The sequence below is a fragment of the Oratosquilla oratoria genome, chromosome 41 (genome assembly GCF_046742065.1).
Source record: "Oratosquilla oratoria isolate Oo_2021 chromosome 41, ASM4674206v1, whole genome shotgun sequence".
NCBI lineage: Eukaryota > Metazoa > Arthropoda > Malacostraca > Stomatopoda > Squillidae > Oratosquilla > Oratosquilla oratoria.
In genome coordinates, this window is record NC_134817.1 from 25,634,697 (window position 1) to 25,658,404 (window position 23,708).

Consider the following 23,708-nt stretch of genomic DNA (forward strand, 5'->3'; position numbering starts at 1 on the left):
GACTAAAGAAGATTGATGAGATTGAGATGGTTTGGGCACGTGCAGTAGAGTGATCATCATCAATTGGAAGCATAAAAAAACATTGTGATCATCCAGAAGTGTAGATGGAATGTTAGGCTACTCAAGTCTAGGGAAACCCTTTCAAACCTAAAAACCAGTCGGGTAGATGGACTGGCGTCTCAAAGTTCCTAAGATGTTGAGTGAAGGATCCCAAAGTTCTTAAAGTGAGTTGAATTAGACTAACTAGAGCAGTGGTTCCCAAACTCCAAACTGTAGCAAGCTTCCCACTAGTGATACGCGAGGACCTTACAAGTGGTGTTATGTACGATTTTCCGTTGTTGGCAAACTGGTCCCCAACAATTGAAAGTACGTCGCGTGGCGGCTCACTGGCATAGGCAGTTTTCTACTTATGAATAAATTGGTATCTAATCAAAATGTAGTCTTTTGGAACCAAGTGGTACGCGGCGATGGAACGGATCTTCCAAGTGGTACTCAATTAGAAAAAAAGTTTGGGAACCACTGAGCTAGAGACTACTACTGGAGGGAGCAACTTATAAGGGATAGAGGATAGAGGAGAAGAGAGCAGGGGAGGGGGAAGTGGGGTTCTCTTCTTCTATAACAAACATAAACCAGTATCTTACCGGGCATAGTGATGAATGTGGCCAGGATGATGATATTCGAGATGATGATGGCTATTCCGATGACAAGGATGACAGCGGCCTGGGCCACGCTCTCCGTGGCCACCTCGCCCGCCCCGGCCAGCAAGACTTCTCCGTAGCTGCTGTAGCTGCCGTACTCGCGCCCGTACTCGCCGTAGCCACTGTAACCTAGCACTCGCACCGAGGGCGCCACCTCGCTCTCCAGGGAAGAGCTGAGCGTCACGTCGCTGTTAGGACTGGTGGCAGTGATGGCCTCCGTGGTCCCTTCGCTCGTACTCTCCGGCATCTCCTTAACTACTGCGCCCAGCATCATCTTACCTCCGCCTCTCCCCGTGATGCGCGTGGCTCTCTGGACTAAGCCAAAGGGCCTGAGTTCCTCCGAGCGACGCTAGCGAGTCGACACAGCGTAAGAGGTCCGAGGGATGACCGTGCGGCAGTAGCTGCAGTGACAGCAGGAGCCTGACCTGACCTAACCTGACCTGACCACCACAGGGGCCGAGATCAAGCTGGTCGCGGAGCCGCTCAGAGACAGGACACGTAGTGGTTGTTGTTGTTGTTGTTGTTTCGCACTTGGGGAGGATTCCCTTCCTTCCCCTTTTGGGGGCAAATACTTGTGACCCGAACTAGGAACCTTGTGTAAGGAAGACTGACGAACGTCGACGAAGCCTCACACCAATTTATAGCTCGGAAGACGTTCTGACTTAAAGGAGTGTTAGTTAATAAACAGTGGGAGACTTTTTTGAGGTGGGGGGGGGTTTGACCGTCTGGCACAGGGCTTGTAAGTGTCAAATAGAGGCAGCTTAAGACCGGAACAGACAGAATATTGCTAGGTTTAACGGGAATGTGGAGAGGGGGAAAACCAGGGTGATCTGTTGTATCAAGTATACCACTTTCAGGTTCTCGCGTCGGAGGGCAATTTCTTCCTCTCTGGTTTGATGTTATGCAGTAAATTGTCGTGAATATCGTCTGCTATCTATGGAATGGGACATATGGGGCAGCGCTCGGCTCGCATGAAGACCACTGGGCTGAGCGAAAAGTCTGGTAGAAGGAGCAGCCTGATGATCGCTGCGGGGCCGAAGACAAGCCGAGAGAGAAGCGCGAGGAGCCAGGCTTGGGAACAAGCATTCCAGAAGACCGCATACTTCTCCTGGTTCCAGCAAGTCAGCCTCGGAGTAGGCCTGGGAGCCTCACTGGCGACATGCAATGTTCATAACGTCATCGTAGAACTAACACATCGATAAAGGATGCTGGTAAATGCGAAATAGACTATTGCTTGATACTATCACAGCAGAGGGGCAACATGGCCCGGGCATAGGCGCGCTCCGGTAGAGAACAGACTATACCGGGCCTCTTCTTCGTCTCACTTGGCAAACAAGCAAGAAACGGTTTGATTGTCACGAATCTTTACAAGAACGAAGCGTATATTTCAACAACAACGTCGTACAGATGAGCTTGGTAATAACAGGACAAGGAATATACTTTTATTTTTTTTTGTTATGGCGCAGTTTCAATTTGATCATTTGTTGTACCTTGGTGAATTCGTTATTAATACACAAAAATCATTCCGCGGTTGGCGCACGGGTTGTCGGTATTTGGTGATAACGTCTTGCGGTGAGGCCAGTATCATTTTTATCAATTACTTCAGGCACATCACCTCTACTGGGAACAAGCGCTCTGGTGTGTGCGTCAGAAGGCGGAAAGGAGGCGCGAGTGCTCGCACTCGGCCAGTCACTCAATACCCACATGTATAAGTCGACCAATTTTCCTCCCTATTTTTTCCACTCGGGGCCACCCTACTAAGTCTTCACGGTGGCTGCCTGTGGGTCCTCGAACGCGTGGCCCTTTTTCTTAACGGTAATAATGATAACAGTAGTAATATACACTGCTTTGCCACCCATCCTATTTACACGCGCGCACACACAGCAACGGTCGACGTCGTGCACACCACTTTAGTTGAGCCAGCCAGCTGCCGTAGCGACCCGGGGGCCGGATCCCGCGGCCACGTGTGCGGCGGGAGCGGTAGGAAAGAAGGAGGAGGAGGATGGAGGAGGAGAAGGAGGAGGAGCCGTCGCTCGTATCGATTCCGGTCTGACCCGCTCGCTCGCGCTCTGATCCACGGCACCGAGTCAGCACTGAAGGCGGAGCGGGCAAAAGTCCCGTCTGAGGGAGCTGGACTGGTCCCGCAGCCAGGATCCTGCCAGGAGGGACGACGACGAACACCCAACGTACCCTGGGCACTTGGCCTGGTAGCTCGCTTTCTGCTCTTCTGGGAGGAGGCAGGCGGACGAGAGGAGGAGGACAAGCGACGGCGGCGGTGGTGGCGAAAGGAGGCGTAATGGAGGCATAGTGGAGGCGCGAAGGTGGGCTAGGTTGGTGGTGGAGGGAGGCCCCCTGACATCCTACATGTGCTGCCGTGTCCGCACGCTCGACCTGCAAAAACCCAAGGAACGTTAGCGCAGCACAACAACAACGCAGCAGCAGAAGCCTGGCAGTCGCCTACTCCTTGGCCAGGAATCTAGAGCAAGTGGTTTTTCCTCCAACATGGCACACAAGAATTCACATAGTCATCTTCCACCAGCCAACTCTGGCCAGCAGTTCTGCCTGGAAGCGACTCCTCGAGTTTCCTGTCCCTCCGTCGTTGATTTGCCTGCCTGTCTGCCTACTCTGCTAATCACGCCTCGCCTCCCCCATTTCTAATTATCTGCACATCAACCCCATGATCCCCATCAAGAGAATCAAATCCCCATTACAGCCTCAGAAGGAAGCCCCCATTCACTTAGAGTACCCATCCATTCGAAATTCCTTCCAGCCCTTCCTTCACGTTTAATTCCATTCACCCCTAACCTTCCCCATCAACGCATCCCCAAATACACTCTAGTCTCCAAGTATCCTCTTACTCTCCGCTACCAAGACATTCACGTTCACTCCTTTCATCTCTAAACTTCTTTTCCGCACCATATCATTCTGTGTCCTTCATGTAATGTCCTATCCTGTAGTTCTTTCTTCTTCTTTCGCCTCACCGTCATCATCCTACCATATTAAGCACTCTCCTAAGTGCTGCATCATTGTTCTGGTGTCGTACCAAGTATTCTACCCTTGTCCCAGTATCAAGTCCTGAGTATAGAACCATCTTACCTCACAGGACGTTACATAACTCCATTTACTCCAACACGACTTTATTATATATTTTTTTCTAAAATCATAATATTTTCTTACAACTTTGTTGTTTTTCGTTATTAAAATGACTTCCGAAATTCGTATTTTTTTTTTCAAGAACATTATTTTCGTTTCGGTTGCCCATTAGTACATATACGTATATCGTCCATCCTCCGATGCAGCACTTTATCATAAACTGACATATAATTACATCGTAACATGGCTTCAGTGATAAATTTTTCAAACCAATTAAAGATCAATTTTGTCACACAAATACAATCAAATGACCTTGAATAAACCTTGTCTTCTTATCGCCATCCTACTCGAATTCGCCTTGGCCTGTCCTTTAATGCAAAATCCTATCTCAATCCAATTTAAACTCCTAACCTACCTAAAACCACATACCCACACCATCTCAATTCTTATGGTTTGCTGTTTACTTATATTTACCAAACTCTTTCTCTCACCCTACACTTGCCCTCTGCTCATTTTGTGAACCATCTCACCCACCCTCACCCTCCCACACACCCTAAATGTAACCTTAAATTAAATCTACGGTCTCATCTCCACCCCTAATTCCCATTCCACTCCTAACCTCATTCCTTCCCGGCCCTTAACCTTATTCCCGTTCCACTCTCAAGTTTTCCCGTTATCTTGCCCCAGCCGGCAAGATAGTGGATACATGCAGTTGGTGTGAGTTAGGCAGTTGGTGTATGAGAGTCGTGTATCCTGAGCAGCTGTTAAAACGAGTATGTGAAGCCCGGGTGGTTGGCAGATAGAGCCTGTGAAGCCCAGGCATCACCTTAGGCTGTGTGAGCCTACATGCAAAACGAGGCTAAAACCGGGGCTCAGCTGCCGCCAGCCAGGAAGCTGCCATTCACCGTGACTTAGTTGAAAAAGGCAAAAGAATAAAAAAGTAAAAAAAATCTCAGTGTAGACAACTCATCAGTAGATTTGCAATCAAACCCTTAAAGTAGTAATACAAACTATAAATGATGTGACCTGAAAAAAAGACAAATCAATTGAGGTAAAGATTAGTAACAAAACATTGTCCATGGTAACATTTGGCAGATATGGGAACAAATGGGTGACATTATTTCTAGAAATATTATCAATTTTCTAAATTTAGTAATAATGTACAAGCGAAGGAAATGTACTACGTATATATCAACTTTATAATTCATGCACCTTTTTCACCTTTCTCTATTCTTTACAGAGGTGTGGTAAGATTCAATTATCGACCTTTTTTCTCATCCAAAAGAATGGGTAACCTAGATTTCCAGCTAAGTGTCTACCACCTTTAAGATTACAGGTAACGCGCTGAGGATATGAAAATATTTTTGGTGAATGAACAAGCTCTGCCACTGGAATTCGAACCCTTGGATGTGCAGCTGCTTAACACAGAGCAAGGACGTTACCATTATACCACACTTGATCGTACAAAAGGAACAATCTGGAACTTGACCATTACCCGATGACTCTCGTATGGTACAGTCGGGGAATGGCCAGGTCAAGTTCCAGATCGTTCCTTTTGTACGATCAAGTGTGGTACAATGGTAACGCCCTTGCTTAGAGGTAAGTAGTCGCATATCCAAGGGTTCGAGCCTAAGTGGCAGAACTCGTAATCCATTTGTCGTAACTTCACACATTTATGATGAAGTTAATCTATGAATACAATTAGACATACATTTATCCTTCTAAGTTATATAAATGTATGCGCATATACCCCTTCAGTTCTCACAGACACACAAATAAAAGGAGAAAGAGAGGAAGAAATGGAGAAAGACTACAGGAGAAAGAGAGGCGATGCATTAGAAAGAAATTATCGCATTACATAACCTAGTAGCAAGACACGGGAAAGAAACACACAAGGCTAAAGAGTAGCTCAGGCAATCGATACACGAGACCAAACGCCAAAAAAATAAGCAGGAGGCAGCTGCAGTCAAAAAGTGTTAACGAGATGGGATGAAATACAAATGACTTCTTACATGCAAATCCCAATTCGCATTAATAATGAGTTATCTCAGAAAAGGGAAGAATTGGGGAGAAAAGAAGAAAAAGAAAATTGCTGTGGAGTCGGGGAGGGGAGCAAGAGCGATGGGAAGTGCAAAGCCAGAAACAGAGAGGAGAGAGGGAATTCTGGATAACAAACTGCTGTGCACCGGACCTCACCAAACGCCCAAAGCAGCAAACTAGCATCTTCAAAAGAAATTGAGAAACGCAAAAATATAACCACAATAGGCCTCACAGAGAAACTTACAAAGTCGAAGGAAGAGAAACAAAAGTGGTAAGGAAGTTTCTTGAAGAAAATAATAAAAATTTATATGGAAGGAAAATATAAAAAGCTATTGATCGCCACAGGCTAAATGAGCAATCTAAAGGTGGAATAGATAGGAAAATCAAAACCTCTTTCGAGAATTGTCATACAACTGGCAAGATAATAAAAAAGGGACCAAATATACAGTAAAAATCACACACAGAAACACATAAGAAATGAAAGAACGACCAAACCGAAAATAACTAACAAGAGAAGCATAGGCATCGAATAAGAGCAGGAATGTGGAACAAGAAATTTTTTATACAATATAATGAAAGGAATATGATGAAGTGGTACCGCAAAATTGATGAAATAAACTGTAAGTCCTTCCTACATTAGTGACAACCCCTAAAAATAGACAACTTTAGAATCCAAAATCCAAAATGCATATCTGAAATTAAGAGGATACCACATGCAAAGAAGATAACAGGAAAGAGAGAAGGAATCTGCATGGAAGATCTTTTATTCAGGGAGATTCCTGCAAACAACTCACGGTACGGCATCTACCAAACTTAAAATATCTGAAGAGAAATTTATGATGAGCGCAGTCTATATATTGGACTTCATAATAGCAAGGAAGCCACTTGATCATGAGTCTATATTTAGAGACACCATAAAAATCCTTGACCTGTTATTAAAGCGATTAACAACAAGGATAACAGACACATTCTAAGAGATGATTTCAACTGTGGGGATGTACACTGGAGGAAGAGGAGCAAACTTGAAGTAATGCTTCTGCTAACCTAGTTGCTGAAAATATGTTACAACAGCAAATACATGAGCCAGCAGATAGAGGGGAGAAGACAGACCAACAATATTGGACCTACTCTTTATAAGTATAAACATTGAAATCACTAACATTAAGCGAAGTCAGTTGCTAATAGAATTTATTGGATAGTAGAGTACAATGTGAAGGCAGGAAAAGAAATATATGGGCAATGGACTTCCATAGTGAGATCACACAACCCTTAGATTCTCTTTTCAAGGAGATAGACTGGAAGAAAATCAAACAGAGGGGGATGGGTAAACACTAGGAAAGCGTGTATTGTACTGCACGTGGAAGGTACAAACTATTTTATAAAAAAAAAAAAATGGGGGGGATTGGTTCAACTACAAATGTTTAGAAGTCAAATTCACGTAATCGGAATCGTGCTAGTCTCACACTCGCTTAGTTATGGGTTTGAATCTCGCACTCCTCTCCGACTCCCAACAGTCTAAACGAAGAGGGAAAGCAAAGGCGACGCCAACTACGGGCCTCCTCCTGGCATAGACGCCTCATCTTCCCTCATATGTGCTTAACAACACACACTGTATTGAGCTCCAATAGACTTCCCACTACACACAGAGAAGCTTCTCGTTAGGTAAAGCTGATAGTACGTCAATGTAGTGAGTGGTGGGGGATGATACTAGACAAAGATAGACTTTTCATACAAAGGGTAATCGACTATGTCTACTCTCCTAATTACATTTGTAGAGATCTCCTGAACCAGTCATATTTAATCTTGATCTAAATACCACCACCTACACCTATATAAATCAATTCGGAGTCTCTGACCACTGTGCAGTTATGACTCTAGTAGATCTACTCCAGCGTATGAAGAAAAGAAAAAGGCTGTGTAGTTATGGGATCAAGGAGACTGGACCTTCTTAATGAAAAATGTTGCATCTTTGAGCTGAAGCAGGTTTCTCCTGGGTGACGTAATGACGTTCTTATCCACCGGCTTCTAGATTTACATCTATCAAAAGAACAATCATGTGAGGACGGAGGTTTTATCAGTAAGACGTTTTGCTTGTTACACCTTTATCAAATACACCTCCAAGCCAAATGATCAACCGTCGTTTGGATACAAGTGATGCATCCTGCAGGTCTCAGTTTCAAAGCCTGGCTCAGGTTCAGATAAAACATTACTCAACAGAGAAAAAAAAAAGGTTCACCTCAACGACAATAAGCGGATAAGCGCCATCAGTAAATGGGTAAAGAGACGTTAGTGAGCTGAAATGCTCTGCGTGATCATTGGCGCAGTAAAAGGAAACAAAAGTTGTTGAAGGTCTGAGAAAAAATACACAAGGAATCACCCAGCAGGATAATACCTCCCAACTTAACATAACAAGAGGTGGAGCAGCCTCTAGCAATATTGAAAAGGCTGAAATGCTGGGTAATGTGTTTCCAAAAGAAAATTTGACAATTCCTGGCCTGTGCAAACCAACACTTCTTCCTCAAATATGCCAGAAACGTCTGTCCAGCATGCAGACACGACAAGGTGAGAGGGCTCAACCAGTAAAACAACAAAAGCTCATCTTCCGCAATTGCGCCGGCCACTCACATGTCTATTTCACTCATTCGTGGCAGATGGAATATTCTTCTCCAGAGCAGCAATTGAATAAATGTCCATTACTAACCTCGGAGGTGAGGCCCCTGAAGGTCTGTGCTTGGTCTCCGGACTGGGCCCATGATCACTCCTTTTTATTTCTATTCCCAGTAAATTCCTATTTCATTGTTTATGTGTTGATTTATTTTCAAGGTTATCAGCAAACAGGCCGATGGTTTTTATCTTTTATCACAATCTGGAGACAACAAAAACAATCCCATACCACTGCACATGGCCGCTGGTCTTTAGATCATATCACCAACTGGACACAGCAAAAAAAAAAAAAAAAAAAAAAACATGTCACTACACATGTTGCAAATGAAGCAGATCAATCTTTCACACTTCCATATCAGCTCTTCTGTATCAATTGCCGGTCATGAATCCACCGCACTCACAAACACAACACAAAGCGCCACCGACTAGGCTCCTGCGCCCAGAGTCTATGAATGCAAAACACTCCTACACAGAACAAACACCACAGACCACACTTACGAAATTTATAGACTACATAAGAACCAAACAAAGCAAAACACAACGCTAAGGAGGGATTATCACACTGATTACTACAAAAAAATAACAAACATTACAGAAAGAAATTACAGAAGAAAGCTGAAGATAAATGTGGGTAAAAGTAAGGTGATGAGATGTACAAGGGGTGGAAGTGGCAGTAATCTGGAAGTGAGCATTAAGGGAGAGCAACTGGAGGAAGTGGATAGTTTTAGATACTTGGGTGCAAATGTGGCAGGAAAAGGTGGAGTAAAGGTGGAGGTAGAATGTAGATTGAGAGAAGCGAGTAAATGCCTTGGTGGTTTAAAAAGTGTAATGAGGAATAGAAATTTGGGAATGGATGCTAAGAGGAGACTGTATGAAGGACTGATTGTGCCAACAGCACTGTATGGAGCAGAAACATGGAACATAAGAGAGGAAGAGAGAAGGAACTTGAATGTGTTTGAGATGAAGTGTCTGAGAAGTATGATATGGGCTGGATAGAGTGAGAAATGAGGAGGTGAGGAGGAGAACAGGGGTGGAAAGGGAGTTGGGAGATAGGGTTGATGAAAGAGTATTAGGATGGTTTGTACACATGGAAAGAATGAGTGAAGAAAGACTAGTAAAGGAGGTATGGAAGGCAGATGTGGAGGGAGTGAACATGAGGGGACGTCCTAGGATGAGATGGATGGATGGGGTGAAGGGGGCTTTGGGGAGGAGGGGAATGTCTGTTGAGGAAGGACGGGAGAGGACAGAAGACAGGGGTGAATGGAGAATGGTTGTATATGGAAGATGTTGTGATGCATGAGGTGGAATGGACGGGGGGATGGGGGGTGAGGTAGAGTGTGTGAGCAAAATTTTGACGCAGCCCGAAGGGATTTCTCCCCATCTTCTCCTTTATATGGGGGGGGCGGAGAGGGGGGGGTCGCTGATTTAATGAAGCGGCCTTGCTGTGGATGTGCTGTGTCTTGCGACACTGCTTCTGACCCAGGGCAGTGGACAGGGTGCAGGGATGACCCGTCATCTAGGAGGTGCTAAGATGGGAGGGAGGGTGGAGGGGTATGGAGTGTTTTCAGGGATGGAATGGATGGGAATGATTTTATGACTTTTCCTTTTTGGCTACCTCCCTTGTAAGGGGGAAAAAGCCTTGGTATATGTATGTATGTATGTACAGAAAGAAATATCAAATATTATATACGGAGAGAAATATAAAAATAAACCAAGAAGGTTCCTGAAAGAGATCAAGAAATATAATCTTCCAGAGAGATACACAAACGTTTGAATAACTTAACAGAGTATGATAAAAAATATATGGGAGAATCTAAATCCAAGTTAGACATAGGGACAGAGAGATGGGTCAACACTTGTGTAGATCTTTTAAGTACATATTACTCTTGGTTAAATGTGATTAGGTAAACAAGCACACACACACACACACACACAGACACACACACACACACGCACACACACACACACACACAGACACACACACACACAGACACACACACACACAAACACACACACACACACACACACACACACACACACACACAAACACACACACAAACACACACACACACACACACACACACACACACACACACACACACAAACACACACACACACACACACACACACGCACACACATACACACACACACACACTCACATATATATATATATATATATATATATATGTAAATACATTATATATATATATACATATATATATATGTGTGTGTGTGTGTGTGTGTGTGTACACACACACACATATATATACATATATATATGTATATATATATATATATATATATATATATATATATATATATATATATATATATATATACAGTATTGAATAGTCACCAAGAAAAATGCATTCTGCTCTTATTTAATGCTTAATATTATTCAAATTTTCCTAATATGTTATATTTACCTAGATTTATGTTTCAGATTACATACAAGATTAATCAAGTATGCAAGCAGTAGACCTATCTGAATTTCAGCGAGGTGTATTGTGGGTCAACATGAAGGTGGACTTCGTCAAAACAAAATATCTGAAAATCTGTCAATACCCCTTTCTACTATTAATAGAGTGATTGTAAAATTCACCAGAGAGGGCAAGAAGGGCACAAAACCTCATTCAGGTCGTCCCGGGCCCTCAGAAAGACCCTTGCGTCTTGTCAAAAGAAATATCGAAGAGGATCCACGTTCCAAGGCCTCTGACATAGCTGCACAAGCTGATGTCATTCCCAGAACAGCTGTCACGTATCTCCACAAGCTGGGTTACTATGGCAGAGCTGCAAGAAGGAAAGCACTCCTTCGTTCAGCCAATATCAAGCGCAGAAAGGATTGGGCTGTTGAGATGGTGGAGAGACCTGTGGCCTTTTGGAGCACTGTCATTTTCTCTGATGAGTCACGATTCGCATTATTTCCTGACAGTGGAAAAGTGTGGGTCTGGAGACTCTGTAGTCAAGAGTTTGACCTCAAAGGACGGCAGCCAACAGTGAAACATGGGGGGTATTTCAATAATGGTGTGGGGTGCAATTTGGAGTGATGGTCGATCAGAGTTTGTAGAGTGTCAAGGAAACATCAATTCAGACAAGTGTTTCTATATCAAAGGAAAGGCTCATTCCAATATTCTCCAGTGGTAGAATGAGTAAAAATGTCTTCCTATTTATAGAAGATAGAGCTACTTGTCACATTGCTCAAGCAACTTAAAATTGGTTGAGCCAAAATGGGATCAGGAAACTTCCATGGCCAAGTCAGTCCCCGGATATGAACCCTATTGAACACCTCTGGGGCATATTAAACCGACAACTTGGCCATCTTCAAAGCCCGAACTAACCACTAGCATGCCTAGAAGGGTCCCTGCATTGAAAAAAGCAGAGGGGATGTTAAACAAGTATTAGTTATTCACAGTGTGACCATTCATAAGCACTTTAATTGTATCAATTGTTTGTTTAATAAATTAAACTATTTCTATTAGTGTCTATTCAATTCTGTCATGTCTGTGTATATGTATGCATGTATATATATATATATATTATATATATACATATATATATATATATATATATATATATATATATACAATGAAGTAGTAGCCTCTGTCTGTCTGTTTGTTCACGAACTCCTAGGGTTTTGGAGATAGACCCCCATAACCATATATATATATTCTGATACCCTGTCACTCTAGGTACTTGGATAACTGTATTTCATTAAAAAATAGTGAGGATTAAGGGTTAAAGTTAGGTGGGGTATGGTGTGGTAAGACGCCACTACTGTAGTGTCCCCTTAACGTGCATAACATATTTGTGACAAAAATTACTATGATTAAACAAACCATTGTATGTGTTCATAAATATTATTCATATTTGTGAAATTAATGTTGCCACAAACTATGATAGCCTTTGTAAGGAGAAAGCATGTAAATGTAAAATGATTGTGTAATTTTACCAAATGTTGAAATATTGATTATTTTCATTTGATATTATCGCGGGCGGGTCATTTCTAAGATGTTTGTTTCAATTCTTCTCTTACGGCCGAGTACCGTTCACCATGTAGTGTTAACAATCCACTAAAATGGTTAGGTTAAAGATTATTCACGAACTCATCCTAGGTTTTTGCAGATAGACACCTATGATTATATATATTATGAAACCTTATAACCCAAGGTACTTGGATAACTATCATTTGTCTGTCTGTCTGTCTGTTTGTTCACAAACTCCTGGGGTTTTGAAGATAGACCTCCATAACCATATATATTCTGATATTCTATCACTCCAGGTACTTGGATAACTATATTCCATTTCTAAAAAAATATTTTGGTCAAGGTTAAGGGTTAAAGTTAGGTGGAGTATGGTTAGGTTAGGGGTTATTCACGAACTCCTCTTAGGTTTTTGCAGATAGACCCCTATAACCAAATATATTCTGAAACCTTATAACCAAAGGTAGTTGCATAACTATCTTTTATTTGTATCTACTATGATAAAGTAGTAGCCTCTGTCTGTCTGTTTGTTCACGAACTCCCCCCAGACCATATATATTCATTATAACCCAGGCTACTTGGATAAGTATATTTTATTTCCAAGGGCGTCTCCTTCCTCAAATTTATTTTTCTTACTTAACATTTCATTTTTGTCTCATTTTCTATTGATTTATATTGATACGTGTAACTTATCCACAAATTCTATCAAAATTAAAACGATCATCATTTACCTTCAGTAACGCGCAGGTAATTTGGCTAGTCTATGAATATATATATATATATATATATATATATATATATATATATGTGTGTGTGTGTGTGTATATGTATATATATATAGATACATACGTACATACATATATATATATATATATATATATATATATATGTATGTATATGTATGTATGTATATATATCCATATTTATATAGATATACATGTTTGTATATATAAATATAAATATATACATATATAAATATATACATATATATATATATATATATATATATATATATGTGTGTGTGTGTGTGTGTGTGTGTGTGTGTGTGTGTGTGTGTAAGTATATATGCATATAGAGAGTATGATCTATAAAGATTAGGTTCCAAACTTATGATGACGTGTTAGGAGACTTCCGTGATGAAATATTAACCCAATTTGAAGTTAATGTATTGCAGTGGTACATAATTTCAAAGATTTCCTTAAAAAACGAAAGGGGAACAATTCTGTTCCAACCACATGAATACAACCGAGAAAAGGAAATTCTCGGTGACCATCAATAACGGTGGAGAAAATCACAAAATCGAAGAACATGTCGCCGGAATGCGGTAATATACTTCCAGTTACTGAAACACAGAGGCTCTCTCGGAGAAGAGGAGATGTAGAAATCGGGGTCTAAGTGACTTGGCTGAGAGGGGAGATCTTTGAAAGGTGGCCAGGTGCAATCATTGCACATGAAGGCTCAAAGATTCAAGAATTATGGTTTGGATTACTCTGCCATTTGCTTTATACAAAGTACTGACGATTATTTGGTTGTATTGACAGAAAACAAATGCTTGGGAATTTTTTGGGGAGAATGAGTGTCAAAACAATGTTGAAATATCGACAATGGATCAAATATTTGCTGTTGGAATGGTGACGGAGAAATATTAAAAGTATAAAAGGATTTATTTAATTTGATTGTAGACTAAGTAGGTCTACAACAGCGTACAAAGGTTCAATGTGGTGACTCCCAGTAAAATTTATTGCTCTCGTTAAAACGTCCTTTGTAGATCATAATTGTACACTGAAAACTGGAGAATTAACTACCCTTATTTCAACATAGTGGACAAAGAAAATATTGGATAGTGTATTGGAAGATGCGGTGAGAGAAAGTAAGGACAAGAAAGAGCCCTATTGAGGTATTCCAGATTAATTCTGTAAATATATAAGAATGAAGGGGACTGCAAAAGACTCTAAGGCCTGCACTAGGCAGTTCCATGTCCATTGGCACCTTACATCCCCGTCTATAGAATTATTCAACCTTCTCTTAAAACAATCAATAGTCTTAGCGCTCACTACTTTATTATTAAGTCTATTCCATCCTGTGTATATGCATATGGAACAGACATAATAACAGATCATCCAGGAGTAGAAAGAAACAGGCATCCTTCTTGGACTTAGACAAAATACTGGTTTTAGTAACGAAGATCAAAGTCATGCAGGTTTTTGGAAGTGAGGAGGTGAATTTATATGTACAGCTGTAACTGAAAAAAGAAGAAGACAAAGAAGAAGAAGAAGAAGAAGACGAAAAATCAGAAGAAGAAAAGAAGAAGAAAAAGAAGAAGAAAAAGAAGAAGAAGAAGAAGAAGAAGAAGAAGAAAATGATGAAGATGACAACGACGAAGAAGGCGACGACGACGACGAAAAAGAAGAAAGAGAGGAAAAAGAAGACGAAGACGAAGACGAGGAGGAAGTAGAAGTATAAGAAAAATAAGAAGAGGAAGAATATGAGGAAGAAGTAGAAGAAGAACTAGAAGAAGAAGAAGAAGAAGAAGAAGAAGAAGAAATAGAAGAAGAAGAGGAAGAAGGTAAGGACACTACGCCAGGAAGTGCTGAGAAGCTGTAGCCGAAATAGTCACTTTTGCCCAATTATGCACTTCGATTGTTGGGGGGTTGGGTAGAATTCACCCTGGGAATCGAAGAAGAGTACGGATAAATTGAAGTATCTCGGTACCACGTTGACATCAAGAAACAAGGTAGAACGGAAAATTAATGTGAAATTTACGACAAGAACCAGAAGCGTTTGTCGACTTTTCCTCCAACTCCTTAAACAAAAATATTACAAGAAGGAATAAAGACAGACACACATAAATATGGTGGTGAGGTTAGCAATAGTATAAAGCTGTGAGACCTAAAGACTTATAAAGGAATGGAACAGTAGACCTAGAGTTTTTTTTTTAATGTAGCTTTTGAGGAAAATTCCAAGAGAGTATTTGGTAGTAAGGAAATCCCAAGGAGCCGATGGCAGTGGGAGATGAGAGATATCACACAATAGTGACCTGTGACGTCACGTCGTCTTGAAAATCCCCGAGGAGTTGGAATATGGAATGAACCGCCACCCCCCCAAGAGACAAAAGAATGCCTCTATTTGTTTATTTACGTGTATATGCATACATACATAAATTTATAAACACGCACGAACACACACACACACACACACCCACACACACACACACACACACACACACACGCACGTACACAACATTACCCATAGATCGGACCATGTATGAGCTCTGATCTCTCATATAGGAGGGTTATGGCTGTCGATTACAAGTCCAACACTTGGTCCAAGACCATCACACGCACAAGTACACATATACATATATGTGTATGTATATATTAGGAACGGAAGGGGAATGAACGAAGTATAATGGTTGAAGTATGAGTAAATATGATAAATGAAAAAAAAAAATCTGCCAAATAATGATACCTCTGGAAGTTGCAGAAACAGCAGGCAAACTTCTAGACCTGACACAAGAGGATGGTGTGGTGGATTTGAGGGAAAAACTAAAACATGCAAAGAAAGAAGTGACATAGAGAAAGGAGCTTATTTCATAGGATAAGAAATGAAAACATGTTAGAGTGGTCCAAAATAAATAAACAAATATGTAAATAAAAAATAAATTAGTAAAAACAAATCTACGGAATGTAGCGGAAACAAATCAATCATCATAGTGTGTTCACATATACGCTAGTCGGTTGGGCCACAACCCTCGATGAAAGACATCAATGAAGAGAAGAATCTGAATTTGTATAACACAGAGCAAACTGGAGGAAGAAACACTAAAAACACTAAAGCCTGTATATATATATACAGTATATATACACACGTAAAACAAACCGCTAGTAGCAGCAATGTATTTAAAGAAAATTAGACCCGGCCGTTGCACAGAAGGACTTCAGTTCAAAGCTGCGCGACGGCCGGGCCTGATTGTTTTATACATATATATATATATATATATATATATATATATATATATATATATATATATATATATATATATATACTGTATATATATATATATACATATAATACATATATTGTACATGGAGAAGGGAAGGAAACATTGAAAATGGATATGGAAGTTTATAAGAAGCCTCGCGGAGATTCAGTAAGCAAAATTTTTTAGCCTCGCTACAGTTCTAACATCAATATTTTTTTGTCGAGTGATATATTTTCCTTTATAGTATTTAGCTTACAGGTAGATAATTTTATTGAATAGAGAAAAAAGGATGTCAGACAAAGAATTCTAATTTTATATTATGAAAAACTCTGGTTGGGTCAAGATTTTTGCTCGTGGTTGTACATACAATAGGATGTAAGTAGAGGGAACAGATGCCATTTCGGATGCTGAAGGAGTGTGCAGAGGAATGGAAAGACCTAGTTCCAACATTACATGAAACCTTGACAAAACTACGAAAATCGCAGTCAATACAATTTTGGCTTTAGTGGTATCTCTACAGCCTAGACCAGGGGTGGGCAACCCTTGGCACGCGTGCAAAACCTAGCACACTAACGACTTTTTTCCGGCACGCGAAACCCAGATCTCACCTTAAAGCAATAACTGATGAATCTCCAACTACTTTTACATGGCCATGGGTAACCGCATGCTACGCTGGACGGCGAACTGGGGCCCTAATAAGATATGAAAGGAGGGGGCTCATACTCGTATGTAGGTCTATGTTTTTACTGGCACGCGAGAAAAGGTTTTACCAAGGATTTGGCTGGTTTTGGCACACACACCTAAAAAGGTTGCCCACCCCTGGATTAGAGTCTCACAGGTGTTTGGATGCTTGTCGAAAGTGATAAACCAGAGACTAGTGTGGAATTGGACTCAAAAGTGGATTGACAAAGCTGACGCCGCAGAGTTTGATCCTTAGACAACACTTCACTTCTCCTAAAAAGGACTCGTGACTAGCTTCCCTCTTCCCCCACATCATTCATCCTCTGACCACCTCTCATTCTACATTTCATTTCAGTTTACCCCGCGCTAAAAATAAAATAAAATAAAACAAAATAAAATAAATAAACAAATAAATAAAAGTCCGTGTTTCTACTTTTCTCTGCAACTATGCTTCCGACCATTTCCCCCACTTTAGGCTGATATAGACGCAAATTGCGATGTCTAAGTCTCCTGCCCATACCTTCTGAGCCACAAAACAAGTCTTAATAGACATCCCTGAAAGTACTCAGTGGCAATAACCCCCTTTTACACACGACTATCATTTCATGTTCCTAAAAACTTCTCTTCCCTCCCACAAAAACCAATCTCGCGCAAGCTGGTGGTCTATCCCTGGTAGTCCATTGTCCATCCACTGAAACAGATCCATGGGGTCATTTACGACCAGATCCTGGAAGATCTTTGGCGCCTGACTGTACATACACTCAGGCAAAGAAAGCTAAATGACCTTCAGATGTATCTAACGTTCCCTAAAGCATATTTCTCACGCCTTTTAATTTCAGTACAGAATGAAAAAACGAGAGAGAGAGAGAGAGAGAACAAGAAAAAGACAACGTGAAACAAAACATCAAGAACTAAAGGCACCCGGTCTGTTACAATGACAAACCAACGCTCCTGTCGACTTGGGTCATTTCATAAGGCTTCTGTTCTCTTTGTGAGAAATACGACAAACAATAACAACACTACGGAATTATTTCGAGGCGGACGAGGAGGACCCTGCAGCGCTCTGGTCGATGGTTAAGGGCGTGACGTAATGGGAGCAATGGGAAGCGTCCGCGGCGGCCGGCGAGGCGCCCCGAGTGCCAGAAGGAGCCAACGGCTGTGGCGGCCACAGCTTCCGGACTACACTACACGTCAAGCTTTAGATCTTCACTTGATCCTCTCTTTAATGCTCATTTGAATGAATTCGTCGCTTTATATATATATAAATATATATATATGCATATATATATGTATATTCATATATGAATATATATACATATATATATATATGTATACATATTTATGTGTGTGTGTGTGTGTGTGTGTGTGTGTGTGTGTGTGTGTGTGTGTGTGTGTGTGTGTGTGTGTGTGTGTGTGTGTGTGTGTGTGTGTGTGTGTGTGTGTGATTCACCATGGTCTTGGATCACGTGTTGGACTCATGATCAATATTTATTAACCTCCCGGCTAAGAGCTCAGAGCTCGTATGACCGATCTATGGGTAATACCGTGACCTTACACGTAGAAACACACCCAACTCCCCGCCAACGAGAGTTGGAGTAACACCCCGCAGCGAAGCGATACTGAAATGACTTCAGCCCTGGGCGGGAGTCGAACCCGGAAGAGCCGTTGTGGCAGGCGAGAACTCTAACCATAGCGCCACGAGGTGTGTGCACGTGTGTGTGTGTGTGTGTGTGTGTGTGTGTGTGTGTGTGCATATATATGTACACACATGGACATGTGGAAATAACGTGTAGACTACTGTAATAGAACAACACTCACCTAGTTAATGTGACACACGTGCTTGTCTGGATTTGCATATCTGCACTAAATCAGGAGGTGGAATTGACAGGTACACACTAATTTCCTATTCAACAGCCAGCAATTAAAGTCTGTTTTTAGTTCTTATGTTTGTGATAAGAATCATAAGAATCATATTTCACACATATGAGACTGAGAACAGTAAGATTCTTTTTATATTAATTTTTAGTGTTATTTTTTTATTTGCGCATTTAGTGTACTGTCGTTAAGAATAATAATAAATTTTCAGTCGTTCAGGCTGTAAAGTTTTGGTTTGTTGAAGGGCTTGAGAACAAATAGATTTCTCAGCTAATCAGGACTTTGAACAGATGTGATTGGAAATGATTTTCAGTGTCTCTTTCTAGGCTTTCGAGGTACGTTTTAATGAGTGGAAAAATGTCCGCATCTTAACCTTCAACAGTGTTTGGAAACATACAAATCTCACCTCCCCCAGTCTAAATTTGTTTACCAAGGTCTTCATTTTATCAAATGTTTACAGACTTTCGTTTCTCTCTTTCACGCTGGCTGAGCGGGTTAGGGCGTCGTTACTTGCGGCGAAGGTCGAGGTGAGGGCGGTTCGAATCCTGCCACCGGCGAAGTTGAACCAAGGGCATGGTTCATTAAATTCCACGCTACAAAGCCCTCTGTGAGGGGCACCGTCCTAGCCTCCCGATAGGGGGGAGTGTGTGACGTTAAACCATATCATCATCATCATTAATTTCGTAACCTGTAACAATCGAAACTTCATACTAATAAAGGCCCCGTCCTCACGTAATCTTTCTTTAGCTTGTTGTCAATTGCCAATTGCATACATACATTCAACTTATTCAAATGTTTAAATATATCCAACAGACATTTTCGTTATCAGTGATTCGTCTACCAATGGTATAGTCTGCGAGAAAGAGGATCTAATTTCACAATCATCTCTAAACAGTGTTTTCAGTACAAAACAATAAATTGGAAGGAAATACAACTCTGCAGTAGCAGCTTTCATTTGTTTTGCTATTTGATCTGCTACTAAACACCTCACCTTCTTGAACTCTCTTGCCACCTTTACTTTCCTTCTCAAATCAAAGTCCTTCTTCTTCGTTACATTTCAAGCCTCTTTTGATGTAAATTAAGGGCCTAAGAAAGATGGCTATGGTTTTCATTTCCATAAATGTTATAATTTTATAACTCTGATTTATAAACGACACGTTTTAGTTTTGAACCACAGTCGTTACCATAACACGTGAACTTAAAGCCTTGACAACTGCCGTCCTACAAGCAAAATGGCTTATTGTGGATGTTCTTGTAGGCGCGTGTCGTTGTTTCAATCGCGTTCAGGCCTGGACTTTCAACGATCAACCTACTTTTCAAATTCACATTCAACGGTCAACGGACTTTTCAAATTCACTTTCAACGGTCGAACCTTCATGACTCTGCTCATATCCAAATGTCACTTCACTCCCCAAGCTCTCTGGCCTGCGCGATTAAACTCACTTTCAATGGGCATTTCATCTTCTTCACTTTCGAAGCTTGGGCCTTTATGGGAAGGATTACTTTCAACAATTGTTGTAATTTTATTCTCAATGCCTCTGACACATGCGTTTTGATCTATTATCAACTATCGCTTTACTTCTATTGCCTTCAACTGAAATTTTGCGATTTTAATTTTTTTTAGTGATCCATTGAATGATTGATTGATCAATTGACTACATGATCAATTGATTGATTGCATGAACAACTGATTGACTGGTTGATTCATCTATTATCTATCTATTTTTAGGTCTGGAATCAAATAAGAAACATGTTTAAAACCACTATGATGGGTTATGGGTGATTACAAATACACCTAGGTCTTTTAATTCAAACTCACCAACAGCCACTTATGCGGACATTTAGATCCAGGACACAAACCACTTCTGGAATTAGCCCAGGACATAAAACACTACTAATTCCCGAAGTGGGTTTATGTCCTGGGCCCAAATGTCCGCACAAATGGCGGTTGGCAAGTATTCGATTAAGAGACCTAGGTGCACCAGGTTTACGTAAATAACGCCATATAGTTAAATTTGACACAAAACTACTGATACATGTACTCCATTATCACTATGTGTACTCCATTATTATTACTCCATTTTTATCCTTTTGTTTTTATATGTTCCTCCCTAACGGTTACTATGAGCAACACAACAGGCCCCTTAGTGTGCATTTTTTGTGCAGGTTATGAATGTTGATACATGCCTGAATGAATTGAACGCCACCTTTCTATAACTTCACACAATGTTTATATGGTTACAGCTTCCTGCACGTTTTACGTTTTCATCAATAGTTACTCATCAATGAAACTGGGCACTTTTGGCGGTTACGAGAGTTCAAAAGGGTATTTCAGTTGGTAGTCCCGATGGCAACCATACAAACATACCAACCATACCAACAAAGGCCTCTGATTGGCTGCGAAGAACAGATAATGAGGGAAAGGATGAGATGGTGAACAAACACGGATATTTTGATCTGTTCTTCCTAGCGGACGGATATATCAATGACAGCCACAAATTTACAGAAGAAAATTGGAAGAAAGAAAATTCGTGGTATTTTCTACAGGCCCAATTAAAAACGACGAAGATGTAATGATAAATTTGGAGGAAAAATGAGCGAGGCGTTAAACAAATATTTTCTCACGGCCTTTACAAAGGAGATGTTCGATATGGTACCTAACTGCGACCCGATTTTCAGTGGGAATGAAGGAAGTAGACTAACTTACATAAGCATAAGTAAGATAGGAGTAAACAAACAGATTGATAGACTTAAAGTTATAAAATCCCTGGGTCCAGACGAAAAATTTCCGAGAGTGCTTAAAGAGTGTGGATATGAAATCTGCGACCAATTAATGGAAATACTTAATAAGTCGATATACATCGGTTTCGTGCGTACTGCTTGGGGGGCCAGGCAAACGTTTCTGTTTTCAAAAAGGGAGATAAATCGTCTATATGCACCTACAGGCCAATCAGTTTGACACTTGTTATGGGTAAAATGCTTGAATCAATAATAGCTAATAGAATCAGAGAACACATCGAGAGACATATTTTGATTCGTGGTTTGGTTCATAGCATGGGTTCTCCAAGGGTAAGTCATGTGTTACTAATTTTCTACCTTTTTACACTAATGTCTAAAAGGTGTCAGATAACAAAGATAGTTACGATGTTATTTATCTTGGCTTTAGCAAAGCGTTCGACAAGGTCCATGGCATACGAGGAAAAATGTTTGAATGGATTAGAGCATGGATCAGCGAGATAAATCAGCGGGTCACCATAAACGGTGTAAAATCCAAATCGGGGAGTGTTTGTAGAGGAGTTCCCCAGGGCTCGGTTTTGGGTCCCTTATTGTTGATTATATATATAAGCGACTTGGACAATGGGATTAATAGTGATGTTAGTAAGTTTGCGGACGACACTAAAATAGGATGCTTAATTAGGTCAGGGGAAGACGCCGAGATTTTGCAGGAGGACCTCAACAAATTGTTCACATGGTCGGTGATATGGCAAATGGACTTCAATATCTCAAAGTGCAGCGTGTTAAATGTAGGTTTACACAACCCAGAAAGTAGGAATAGCTTAGATACTTTTTTTTTTAGAAAACTGAGTGCGAGAGAAGCTCAGGAATTCTAGTGAATCCTAACTTTAAATTCAGGAAACAGTACATTATCGCCAGGAATAGAGCTAACAGAGCACTAGGTTTCATTGCTAGGACGGTTACGAATAAAAGTGCAGAGATAATTACCAAACTCTATTTGGCGTAGTCATCCTTGACTATGCGGTACAATTTTGGTCTCCGTCCTATAGAATGGACATCAGTTCACTAGAATCAGTACAGAAGAGAATGACCAAAATGATACATGGGCTCAGAAATTTACCTTACGAAGACGGGCTTAGGCACCTTAACTTACACTCTCTGGGAATACGTAGAGTGCGGGTTGATCTAATAGAGGTGTTCAAGTGGATCAAAAACTTGAACAAGGGTGATGCAAACAAGGTCATCATATCAAGACAACAGGGCAGGACTCGTAGTAATGAATTAAAATTTGACAATTTTAGATTTGAGAAGGAAATAGGCAAAAACTGGTTTACAAATAGAGTGGTCAACGAATGGAACAGACTTAGTAACCAGGTAGTGAGCGATGAAACTATCGGTTGTTTTAAGAAAAGGTCAAGACAACTTTAGGGATGAGGATGATAGGTGGTAATGGACATAAAACTGCCTAGCGTAGGCCTTATGGTCTCTTGCAGTTTCCTTCATTCTTATGTTCTTATTATTTTGGTTGTTACCAGGGGGTACGAAAAGTTAGGCGCTGATTAAGTTCATATTGATTAATCTTGCTGTTGCACATTTTCACTTAGACCGTTATTCAGGATGCCACCGGTCAATTCTATTCAGCTCAGAAAAAACAAATCTTTGACATCGAAGAAATTAAACACGTGCTTCTGCCTTTTCCACTAATCCAATGTTAATCTAAAATCCTAAACCCCACAGTATGCATTAGAATCATCCAAGTTTGTGGATTAGTTTTTGATATGAGCCTTGTATACACATACACCGTGACTAGGTAGGAGTGAGTGTGCATGCGTGTGTCTATATGTGTATAAACACACACACACACACACACACACACACACACACACACACACACACACACACACACACACACACACACACACACACTAACTCTATAGAATTATGAAGGGAATGGAAAT

General features: G+C 40.9%; 1 protein-coding gene across 2 annotated transcripts in view; it reads right to left on the reverse strand.

The window, feature by feature from the left end:
- Positions 1–23,708, reverse strand: part of LOC143021054 (melatonin receptor pdcr-1-like) — a 108,598-nt gene that overhangs the window by 22,911 nt on the left and 61,979 nt on the right. For both annotated transcript variants that reach the window (XM_076178265.1, XM_076178266.1), the window contains one exon: positions 642–3,089. In XM_076178265.1, coding sequence (XP_076034380.1) covers positions 642–972 — 331 coding nt within the window. In that variant the 5' untranslated portion in view covers positions 973–3,089. The remainder of the gene's footprint in view (positions 1–641; positions 3,090–23,708) is intronic.